Genomic DNA, 12113 nt, shown 5'->3' with positions numbered 1-12113 from the left:
ACACATTTTTATACTATTTCTGTGTTTTTTAAAAAAACCAAACCACCCAAATTGTCACTACAGTGTACAAATAGTTCTTATCCCAGGAGGAGTGAGGTTGTTGAACTGACTCTACTATCCAGGGGAGCTCTGTATTCTGTTCTGTCATACTTCTGGATCTAGGAAACACCTGGTATTAGGTTGATGGGGGAAGGCCTACTCTGAGGCCTTCCCTCTCCCCAGCCTCACACTTCTTGGCTCCAAATCGTGGCTTCCACTCCCCAGGGACTAGACACTGGCTCAACTTTAGTTTCTCCCCTTAAACTCTGGGTCTGCTTAGATGGAAGCCTCTGACTACAGAGGTAGCAGACTGGACCCCATGTCACTGCAGTTTTCACGGTCAGCTCCTCTCTAAGCGCTCTCTGAAACACAGGGCACAGGCGACATGCCATGAGGAGTCAGTGTCTAGCAATGAGAGAAACAGCTTGGGCACTATGGGAGTGCCACAGGACCTGGCTTATAACAAATTGTTCAATGAATTTAGGCCTGGGATTCAGTTCCCTGGAAGACACTGATCAGTCCTAATGGCCCTTGTCATGGAGATCAAGGGTCCCTAATCCCTTAGGGTCTAGAGCCAGCTCATCTTGCTGTAATGGGTTCTGCTTAACTCTGAAAAATTCTTGAGGAAATCACATGTTGGGAGGGAGGAGAGGGCTCTGCCTTCTGTCAACTGAGGCAAGTTTGGGTGATTAAGCTAAGAAAGCAAAGCCATTTTGGCCCAGAGGATTATCTTTGAGGTGTGCTAAGAACCAAGAAGTAACTTGTTGCCTGTGAGGCAAACCAAACCCGAGATGACTCTCAGGTAATTGCTTACCTCTCCTGCCAAGTCAAGCAGCCTGGAATATAAAGGCCAGCTTCCCCTGTAATCCCCATCCTCTTCTCAGCCCTTTGCTCTGCTAAGTTAGTGCTAGCCCACTGCCACACTCTTCACTATGAGCAGACAAGCCTGCAAGAAATCCTTCAGCTGTGGGAGCCAGGGCTTCTCTCGCCACTCAGCTGTGGTATCTGGCAGCAGCAGGAGCAGCTGTGTGGCTCGCTCTGGGGCAGCCAGTGGAGGTGCTTGTGGGTTCCGGAGCGGAGCAGGTAGCTTTGGCAGTCACAGCCTCTACAACCTGGGTGGCAGCAAGAGTATCTCTATCAGTGTGGCAGCTGGTGGCTCCCGGACTGGTGGTTTCAGTGGAGGGCGTGGCAGCTGTGGCAGTGGTTTTGGAAGTAGCTATGGAGGTAGCTTTGGTGGTAGCAGAGGAATGGGAGGTGGCTTTGGAGGAGCTTCTGGATTTGGGGGAACTGGTGGCTTTGGTAGACCTGGTGGCTTTGGCCCTGGTGGTTGCCCTGGGGGAATCCAGGAAGTGACCATCAACCAGAGCCTCCTGCAGCCCCTCAATGTGGAGATTGACCCCCAGATTGGGCAAGTGAAGGCCCAGGAGCGTGAACAGATCAAGACCCTCAACAACAAGTTTGCTTCCTTCATCGACAAGGTAAGTGCAAGGCCTAGAGGCATTGTGGGTATTTGGGCTCCTAGGGTTGGTATATGAAGTTGCCAGGAGGATGACTGGCCTTTTGCCTGTCCTGTGATATTCTGTTTCCAGGATATTGAGAACACCTTTCTTGTTCTTTCTGCCCTGTCATTCCAGCTGTGGAAGGAGGAAAGGATTCAGGTCTTAATTTCCCTGTAGTGCTGAGAGATGAGGGGCCTAAGTCTGCTTTAGTTCTGAAGAATTTAGCCATAAACCCAGAATAGCTTACTTTCTCTTTGACAAGTAGTTACTCGATACTTTTAGCTAGCAACTAAGTAATCTTGCACAAATCTGGGATGGCTCCTCTGTATCTTCAGCAGCACCTTACCCAGCCAGTGATATTATGCCTCTGCTAGTGGTAAGTCGAACTGTCCATGATGAGGCAGAGCAAGCCATGCTGGGCCCAAGGCAGAGATGAGCCCAGGATTTGGGGTGAACCTTGGTCAGCTGCAAGATGAGTCTCTGAGGATTCGCTAGCTATTTTTACTACCTTCACGGAGGCGAAAGAAGCTTCTATGTAAAAAGTCATTTTAGTCACGCTGACCCACTCTGGCTTTATTTTGAAGGATCCCAACAGACATAGGCAGTCCTGGGTTTGGCTCTTGACTTTGCCACCCTGTATGCATCTCACTTTTGTTATGCTGTCCAGGTGGTTGTAAGGGACATGGAATAGAGAAAACAGGAGGGATACAAAGTACCCCACACACTCCAGCTCTCCATTTTCTAATCCACATCTTCTCCAAAGTCTGAAGCACAGAGGTCACCGAGGACTGAAGAACTGGGTCTGCTCCCTACCTCTCTACCCTTTGCCACGTGCCCAAGTGAAAAGCCATAGCCTTCCTCTCTTGACGCAGGTGCGCTTCCTGGAGCAGCAGAACAAGGTCCTGGAGACCAAGTGGGAGCTTCTGCAGCAGCAGACCACACGCTCTGGCTCAGGCCCCCAGAACCTGGAACCTTTCTTTGAATCTTATATCAGCTGCTTGAGGAAGCAGTTAGATTCACTTCTGGGGGCGAAGGGGAGCCTGGAGGGAGAACTGAAGAGCATGCAAGACCTGGTAGAAGACTTCAAAAAGAAGTAAGGGTTCTAATGAGGTGACTTTCCTCATTTGAATTTTCAAACAGAGCTTTAGTTAATATTTCCCCGATAGGTTTATTGAGTGAAGTCTGGCCAAGCAGAAGCTAGGCAAGTGGGAACTTACGCTTGTGAGACTGATCCTTACATATTTTTCAGTCTCTAGTAGGTTCCCCTCCTACATCAGCCCAGATGAACAAGAGGGTTTCCTGAGAACTCTATAGGAATCACCTAGGAAGGTGATCAAAAGGGGCACACCCTGTGTTCCAGTTGCTGCTACATTGAAGCAGTGGGTTTGGGTCAGGGCTGGGTCTGAACACTTCCTGGGCCCTGGTCCAGGGCTATGTTGTGCAAATCCATTCAGCGTGCCTGGCCTCTTGATTCCGCAGCTTTGCTCTCCCCACTTCTTAAGGTTCCAAGTTTGAGTTCACACCTGAGATCTATGAGAAGTGAACAGGGCTTCCTGAGGTGGGAGGGAGCACCAGACACCCCCAGGAGTCAGGACCCACTTAGAGGGGTAACCTGCTCCTGGGAGTTCTTCCTTCCACTGCTGTATAAGTAGGTGTCACCTGCTTGGTGACAGGCTCCAGGGAGAGCTATGGGAATTCAAGAGCTAGAATAGAGTTTGCTTTCCAGTTTGTGTAAGTGAAACCATGGCAGGACACCTGAGCTTTTCCTACATATCAGTCTGTCTGTCTGTCTGTCTGTCTGTCTGTCTGTCTGTGTGGTAAGGGCAGGGGCACATGTGCCACAATTTGGTGTGCAGAAGACAGGGGGCAACTTTTCTCCCCCTGATCCCCAAGATAGGGTCTCACTATGTAGCTCTGGCTGTCCTGACACTCTCACTATATAGGGCAGGCTGTGCTCAAACTCATAGAGATCCACCTGTTCCTGAGTGCTAGGATTAAAAGTGTGTGCCACCATGGCCAGTCCAGGAGGCAACTTTTGAGAACTCTCTCCTTCCACTGTGTGAATCTCAAGGACCTAACTCAGCTCATCAGGCTTGGTGGCACATTTTTAACAGAGAAGAATTTCATAGCTGTGATACAGTCAGAAGGCTTGAGTTCCATTCTTATCCTGAATTCCTCTACAATTCTGCTGTAGTGAAGGAAAACTGAAATAGAAATACCAGGTGGGAATGGACACCTGCTTCTTCATTCTCCTGTGAGTACATTGACTCTTTGAAGTTGGTCAAAGAGCTCAGGCAAGAAAGCAGACTTTTGATTCAGCCCCAGGTGTATACACTTTAGGCCCTCATCAAACTTTGGAGAAGAGAGCGGCAGCCCCTGGGCTCTCAGACATCTCCAGGCAGGATGTGATTTTTTTTTTTAGGTCTTGGAAAAAAAACAATTGTGTAGTATTCTTGTTAAACATTTTTGAAGAACTTCAAGATCATGATAGGAGAGCATTGACCCCAGAGTGAGGACACTATGGGCTCTGTGTGACTGCATGGTCACATGCCCATGGAACAGGTGTCCTGCCTCTGGGCAGAGATTCTGCAGGAGGATGTGGGACCCTCATCTTTTCCACATCTGTATTTTATATATGGGTGTTTTGTCTTCGTTGACGTCTGCACACCAGAAGAGGGCATCGGATCTTATGAATCTACAATTATAGCCAGTTTTGAGCTGTCACATGGGTGCTGGAAATTGACTCTAGGACTCCAGGAAGAGCAGCCAGTATGTTAAACTGCTGAGCCATCTCTCTATTTCTGAAATGTCACTGTCTCAACCTGTGGCTCCATCTGTTCAGGTATGAAGAGGAGATCAACAGACGCACGGCTGCAGAGAATGAGTTCGTAGGGCTGAAGAAGGTGAGCAAGTGATGGGGTAGACCCAGGAATCCTTTGCCTCCCACAGAGGGAGCAGAGTACTGCTGCAGACAGACCGGGGTTACTTATTTTCTTACATTCTTAGGAAAGGTTTGAAGGAAGCGGTTCATCTTTAAACCCTACTGTAGCTAGCAAGCTAGTTAGTAATGTGAACTAATGAATATTTATATGTAGCCTTAATCAAAAATTCTAAAGCCTACACTATACCCTACTTTGTTTCTGTTCTCTTTAAAAGGTAAGTTGAGAAGTTACATTTTGAAGGGCCAGGGGAGGGGCAAGCGAGAGAGAGGAGGGCTCAGAGAGAGGCTTGGGTATGAGGGAGCAGGGGTCATTCTCTGGTTTCCTTCTTTCAGGATGTGGACGGAGCTTACATGAACAAGGTGGAGCTGCAGGCTAATGTGGACAGTCTGACAGATGAAATCAACTTTCTGAGGACTCTCTATGACATGGTGACTCTTTAGTTTGCTGCTAGAGACTTCCCGCCAGCAACTTCATAAGCATGGTGTTAGGGAACAGACAGCATGCTCACAAAGCCAGTCACGGGGCTCCCAACTCAGCTCTGCTCCACTTGGGGGGGGGGGAAATGCTCCCTTTGCTCCTCCCACCTGCAGGGTCTGGGCCCTTCTCCTCCCTGAGCTCCACAGTCCCTGATCACAGTCAGCTACTAAATCATAGTAGTTACCCTTTTCTTTTAGCCCCTTTGCTGGCACACTGTAGGCTGTAGCCTGACCTGCAATAAAAGCTTAGTTTTTTACTGCCCCATTATTTAGCTCCTTTCTCAGGCATCTCTGCTACTAGAGAAGCCCCAGGCATCATTTGAGATCATGTTTCCTGTAGGAGCTGTCCCAGATGCAGAGCCACGTCAGTGACACATCTGTGGTCCTGTCCATGGACAACAACCGCTGCCTGGACCTGGACAGCATCATCTCTGAGGTCAAGGCCCAGTATGAGGACATTACCCAAAGGAGTAAGGCTGAGGTCGAGGCCCTGTACCAGACCAAGGTAGGATCCTTCCATTCATCCCTAAGCCTTATCAAAAATCTATCCACACTTTACAAGGCTGTGCTGGGGCTGGAGAGATGGCTCAGTGGTTAAGAGCACAGACTGCTCTTCCAGAGGTCCTGAGTTCAATTCCCAGCAACCACATGGTGGCTCACAACCATCTGTAATGGGATCTGATGTCTTCTTCTGGTGTGTCTCATATATATAAGATAAATAAATCTTGTTTAAAAAAAAAAAAAAAACAAGGCTGTGCTGATCCTTCGTCTCTCCCCGTCAGCTTGGGGAATTACAGATCACAGCTGGCAGGCACGGAGATGACCTGAGGAGCACCAAGAGCGAGATCATGGAGCTCAACAGGATGATCCAGAGACTTCGAGCAGAGATTGAGAATGTCAAGAAGCAGGTGTGGCTTGGCTCCGTGGAGTGAAGGCTTGGGGCCTGGGAGAGAGGAGGCAGCAGCTGAACTCCTCTGCACAGAGTTTTCTCTATTCTTTGGTGAAGTCAGAGCCTCCAGGAGCCTCTGCTTTCCAGCTGTTTCTCCTGCAGCTGGGCTGCTTGGAATGTCAGTACCTAGGAGAGAGGACTGCCCATTCTGATCTGCACAGCTAATCTGACAACTGCAGGGTTGGCCTTAAGCACTCAGCTGCACTATGCTATGGCATCTCTCTCTCCCTCCACTTTCTCTTTCTCCCTCTGCCTCTCCCCTCCCCCTCCCCCTCCCTCCCCCTTCTCTTAAAAACATCTTACATAACCCCAGTGGCTTCTTTGTATCACTTGAATGAGGTATAACCCCAGTGGCTTCTTTGTATCACTGGAATGGGATGGTCAGGGAAGGGAGTTTTTGTTTTAAACAGTCTTGCAAAAAAGATCAAAGGCTAACCAGACCACTGTTAATTGTGCCAGCTTAGGAAATCAGATGTGTTTCTTTTCTTGATGAGTCATGAGCTGGTTTTAATGGACCGCAGGATGAATTAGCCAAACTGCAACATCAGCCTGACTTATGAGCTCGTGCCTTGAGGAGAGGGAAGGAGGAGTGACGGGTGAAGTGATTGCTTCCTGGGAACCATCCGGTGTTTGTGTTGTAGACCTACACTAACTTCATCTTTTACTCTCTGCCCCAGAACACCAACCTGCAGACGTCCATTGCAGAGGCTGAGCAGCGTGGTGAGCTGGCCCTCAAGGATGCAGATACCAAACTCCAAGACTTGCAGGTTGCTCTGCAGAAGGCCAAGGAGGACATGGCCCGGCTGCTGCGAGAGTACCAGGAGCTCATGAACACCAAGCTGGCCCTGGATGTGGAGATCGCCACCTACAGGAAGCTGCTGGAGGGAGAGGAGTGCAGGTGGGGGGCCTTGGGGGCCAGCATTCTCCAAGTGTAGTTTTATAGTGACCTGTAATATCAATGAAAGGATTACATAATAATAGGAGAGGATAAGCTGGAGAGACAACAGCAGAGGAAGCGATTGAGTATACTGGTTTTCATCAGTTATGTTGTCTAATTATCTAACTTATCACGGGCACAGTATCGAATCACATACTTATATTCATAAATGTAGTAAAAGCACTTTGAGGCTGTGACAAAAGTTATAGACCAGGCCAATCACTTGGAACTTTCCAAGATGAAAATAGAACATGCCAGGCTGTCTGATCCAATAGCCGTTAGCTTCTCCAGCCCTCCCTTCTGTCCTTCCTCCCTCCCTCCCTCCCTTCCTCTCTCCCTCCCTTTAGCCTTCCTTCTTTTCTTCTTCCCATCCCCCTCTGTTGTTTTTTTGAGGTGGGGATCTCACTATGTAGCCCCAGCTGATTTTGACCTCTGGATCCTTTTGCCTCAGCCTCCTGGATGCCTGGATTACTGGCTATTCTTCAATACCTGGCTCCTTCCAGTGTGTTTGAAATGGGTGTAGTGTACCTGAGGATCAGAGTTTTACATGTTGAATCTACTTTTCATAGCTTCATGTGGCTAGTGTCCACCATATTGGAAATTTGGTATGAAAAGTTTTTCAAACCGGATTGCTAGGGCTGAGTGTGTATGGGGAAGTGCCTGACGCTTACATACCCCTGAAAAATGACAGCGTGAAGTGTAAAGGCTTAATGAGGGGACTCCACATGTGAGGGCAGTGTCAAGAGACAAGGGTCATTCTACTGACCCCTGTCTCATGCATCTTCGTTCATAGACTTTGACCTCAGTCAGATCCCAGTGTGATCAAGGAAGGAGAGACCAAGCATGGGAAGAAAAGAATTTCTTCTGAGTCTCAGTGGGAAAGAGCAAGATGAGTCAGTTGAGAGTCATGTGATGTGAGGAGTGGTCAGCACAGCAGGCACTGTGGCTAGGGGGTACTCGGAACATTCCATGACTGCTAACTACACCTGCTCCATGAACAAGCATAAGGCCTAGGGAGATGGGCATTGTGAGTGGGGAAATTTCAAACACAGCACACACCATGGGTCAGCATCTCATATTTCCTCCATGATCACTGCTACTACTGCTACCCTAAGCCCCATGTCACCTAAAGCCTCACTGGGGAAGGCTTTCCTGGAAGAGGAAAATTGGATAAATAAAGGCAGGGCTGGGAAGAAGGGGAGGGGAAGGGAATACAAGATGGAGATCATTGAAGGGGCCGGCAAGAGGTGAGGGAGGCTAATCTGGCGAGAGGTGGCAGTTAGCCTGGAATGGAACTTCAGGGAGAAGGGTGGGAAGAGGAGGTCATAGAGTGTGGTAGTCAAAGGTGCAGTGAGCCGTAACTGTAAGCAGCCCCCTTCTCCTGGGGACATGGAGATGGGAGCAGCACTGGACCAACCTTTTCCCCTTCTCAGGGGCTTGACTCTAGGAGGGCAGATGGGAGGATGTGGTGCCCGAGGTTATGAGCCCTCAGTCCTTTGTCTGTTGATGCACTGGAGAAGTAACTCTTTCCCTCTGTCTTTCCAGGTTGTCTGGAGAGTTTCAGAATGCTGTGAGCATTTGTAAGTAACACATTCAAGAACCTGACTCCCATGGGGGTGGAGATGGTTCGGTGGGTACAATCTCTTGTTGTGCAAGCATAAGGATCTGAGTTTGAATTCTCCACCATGGACTTAAAAGTTGGGTGTGGCCATCATGCCTGTACCTGTATTGAGATTGAGGGGCTGGATCCTGGGAATAGGCCAAGCAACCATCCTTGCTAATATGATAAATTTCAGGTTTGTGGGACATCCCACCTTAAGGGAATAAATTGGAGACTGACATTTACATGTATGTGTACGGGCACATGCATTTAGCCCAGTTCACTCAAGGTATCCCTGTGATATCAGCCACTTTCCAGCTATAGCCCTGGACTGTACCCTTCATGTAAGCTGTGATCCAGCCTCCTAACCCTTCTGCTTGTAGGGTGTGTCCTAGGTTGGACAACCAGAAATTCTGTGGACACTTTGGTTCCTGTTCTTGACTAGGGCAGCCAAGTTTGTTTGTTATTTGTAAGCTAATACCTCAGAGTGTACGAGTGTCAGAAGTTACGCAGCAGAGCAAGGCAGGGATGAGACAATCAGCCTTCAGCTCCCCAAGCCTTTCTCTTGAACTTTCTGTTCTTCCTGTAGCAGTGGTCAGCAATGTTACCAGCACAAGCAGCAGCGGAAGCTTCAGAGGGGCCGGTGCCAGCAACTATGGAGGGGACAGCAGTGGCAGAAGCAGCAGCAACAGCAGCAGCAGGGGCAGCAGCAGCAGGGGCAGCAGCGGGAGCAGGCTTGGCAGTGGAGGCAGCGTCTCTGTGAGCCACCAAAGAATGGGCTTTAACTCTGGTGGCAGCCAGACCTCGGTAGGCAGTAGCTACAAGTCTGGCAGAGGAGGAAGCAGCAGTGTTCACTTCTCTCAGACCACCAGTTCCAGCCAGCAGCGCTCTAAGTGATCTTCAGGGTCAAAACATTCCCACCCTCCCTCTTTCCCTGCCTCAGCCTGCAATGGCGTCCTCTCCCATCTTCTTGGCACTAACAGGTGCACAGTTCAACCCTGATTTAACTCAAGTTCCTTGGAGAAGGGGCCGAACTCTTTGCTTCTATATCTTTAAGTCTTCTCTTAGGTCAGGGTGGTCCAGCTACTAGTCTGGGATGATGGCGTTCCTGGAGAAGAGCCTTTGATGAATCTGAAATGTGGTCAGCAACATCAGAGGCTAAACCTTCCTGAGCTTCCCAGTCTAGCCTGGTCCATTCCGGCCATCAGTCTCTCATAGGTGAAAAGGTCAAGGTTTCCAAACTGCTGGCTCTCATGGATCTCTCCTCACGATGAGCTCCTCACAGCGGACTCATCTATTCCCTTAAAACCTCCTGAGCTCTGGGTCTTTTGCTTATGAAAAGTTTTGCTCCCTTTTCTCAATAAATTGCAGCATGCTTCACAGACTGGTGTTTGCCTTTTATTCAAGGACTCATGGATCAGATAAGATTCAAGAGTAGAGCAAAATTAGGTTCTCTAGAAGACTAGAAGTAGGTATAAAGAACACCGAGTTAATGTGGTTTCATCTCCATGCATCTACTTGGATTCTTGGGATAGGTCTACCCAAGAACACTCATTGTGTTAAAATGTGGACTCTCCTCACCTCCAGGAGGCTCATCCCGCCATCTCTTAGCCTCTGAGCAGGAATCCATGCTCCTGGCTTGCACACAAAGGAACCAAAGTGCACTGGGATCTTGTTCCATCCTCATCACAGTAAATTCTGTGAACAGAACTCCTGGGTCCTCAAGCAGCCGACACACAACACCCTCTTTACCCTGAGTGGGTTCTGAGCCACAAGGTTAAACAAGGCAAAGAGCCTACTGTGGGCTGGGGGTGTAATTAGGTGACAGAACACTTCATTCAATTCACTGAGCAGTCTGCCCATTTTGGAGTGCTCTCCAGGGTCCTGCACAGGAGTCGGGGAACCCACGGAAAGTTTGGTTTTCAATTAGAGGAACAAATAAGAGATAAATTCACAGAACAAGATCCCTTTCCCCAACCTAAAAGAAGATGGTGTAGGGTTACACTCCCAGTAGGACAGTCTGAAAACTGATTCCCTTGTGATCTGTTGTGGGGAGAGATGGTGGAGGGAGGTACTGAAAGGTGAAGGATGCTGGAAAATGTGTGTGTGTGTGTGTGTGTGCATGTGTGTGTATGTGTGTGTGAGTGTGTGTGTGTGCTTGCATGTGTGTGAGTGTGTGTATATGTGTGCATGTGTGTATGAGTGTATGTGTGTGAGTGTGTGTGCATGCATGTGTGTGAGTGTGTGTGTATGTGTGTATGAGTGTGTGTGTGTGCATGTGTGTGAGTATATGTGCACGTGTGTGCATGTGTATGTGAGTGTATGTGTGAGTGTGTGTGCATGCATGTGTGTGTGTGAGTGTGTATGTGTGTGCGTGCATGTGTGTATGTGTGTGTGAGTGTGTATGTGTGTGTGTTAGGAGGAGAAGCCTGGATAAGACCAGAAAAGAAAAACATAGTCCAGGAAGGGCAAAGGTGCAGAGTCTGTGTTCAGAGCAAACCCTAGGAGACACAGCTGAGACCATGTGCCTATGGTGCAGCACCGCAGGGGCTTCCAGAGTGAGGGTTTTGTGTCTGAGGCTGAGCTAGACACTGGGAGGGTGAGGTCATCCTAAGTCTGGGGAGGCTGACAATCCATGCTGAGCTTCTTTGGTCTTGCAGCTACATTTTTATGTGGGATAGAACCAGGACATCTTTTTATCTGTGATGGCAGTGAGGGTGCATGAGTCCTTCTGTACTTGTGTGGCATGCCCAAAGGGTGGGAGGAGCCTTCCCTGATGACATAGGAACCCCATAAATTGTCTTCAGCCCTTAGTGGTAACTGGCCTCTTTATTTTCCAGTTTCCAGTCTTCTCCATCTCCTCTCAAAGTTTTCTAGGCTATGACAAACACGCACAGCAAAATGCCCAAGATTTCACCAAGTAAAAAGTGAACATCTTTTCTTACTATGCTAGCATGGTGACATTCTCCCACATTTATACCCATGTGCTGTGTAGTTAGGGTCACTGAAGTGAAATGTTCTTTTCTGCAGGAAAGGGAGAGGCTTGTAAGATGCAGGAAGCTCATGAAATTTAGGCAAAGGAAGCTGAGAATGATGCCAGAGAGACCCCTAAGTTTATAAAACCAACAAGCTGTCCTTGGAGAGGACACCTTTTCCAGTTGGAGCTGTCTACAAGTTGTGCAGGGAGATTCAGAGATATAGATTTAGGAGTCGCCACCCATTCCGGGTGGGCTTCTTAGTGATGAAGCTGCCTCTGAGTCACCATGTTGATGTAAGTAGCTGCAGTAAATACACTGACTCTCCAAACTAGATCTGAGTAGCATCATTTCTTTGTAATATTGCTAGTATCCTATCTGAGACAAGTAGATACTTGTTTGTGTGCTTCCAGGAAATGTCACACAGCAACATACATGCACATATACATGATACATAGAAGTATGAACATGTGCATATACATGTCACAGAGTTATAATATGGACTGCTTTCTACCCTGATTGTTATGAGGTCTATCTTACCATCACTACTGTCCCTTCACATAGTCAACAGCTAGAGTGAGTCCTATCATATCCTTGGCACTGTGCTAGAACCCAAGGAGAGGACAGTTTCTGTCTTTATAGAATTTACTGTTTAGTTTAGAAGAAATTTGCTTACAGGACATCTTTATATGACAA

At 48.4% G+C, this 12113-nt stretch overlaps 1 protein-coding gene across 1 annotated transcript; it reads left to right on the top strand.

The window, feature by feature from the left end:
* Window positions 1-910: 910 nt before the first annotated feature.
* On the top strand, window positions 911-9822 carry LOC114632569 (keratin, type II cytoskeletal 2 oral). Its single transcript, XM_028781106.1, has 9 exons — window positions 911-1517; window positions 2411-2631; window positions 4381-4441; window positions 4813-4908; window positions 5297-5461; window positions 5739-5864; window positions 6583-6803; window positions 8388-8422; window positions 9032-9822. The coding sequence occupies exons 1-9, from the start codon at window positions 972-974 to the stop codon at window positions 9337-9339; spliced, it is 1779 nt and encodes a 592-aa protein (XP_028636939.1). The 5' UTR covers window positions 911-971; the 3' UTR covers window positions 9340-9822.
* Window positions 9823-12113: the final 2291 nt, after the last annotated feature.

This window comes from Grammomys surdaster, unplaced genomic scaffold (assembly GCF_004785775.1).
Source record: "Grammomys surdaster isolate TR1022 unplaced genomic scaffold, NIH_TR_1.0 374, whole genome shotgun sequence".
NCBI classification, from domain to species: domain Eukaryota; kingdom Metazoa; phylum Chordata; class Mammalia; order Rodentia; family Muridae; genus Grammomys; species Grammomys surdaster.
Note: the sequence above shows the minus strand (reverse complement) of the source record. Positions and strands in the feature narration are given on the sequence as shown.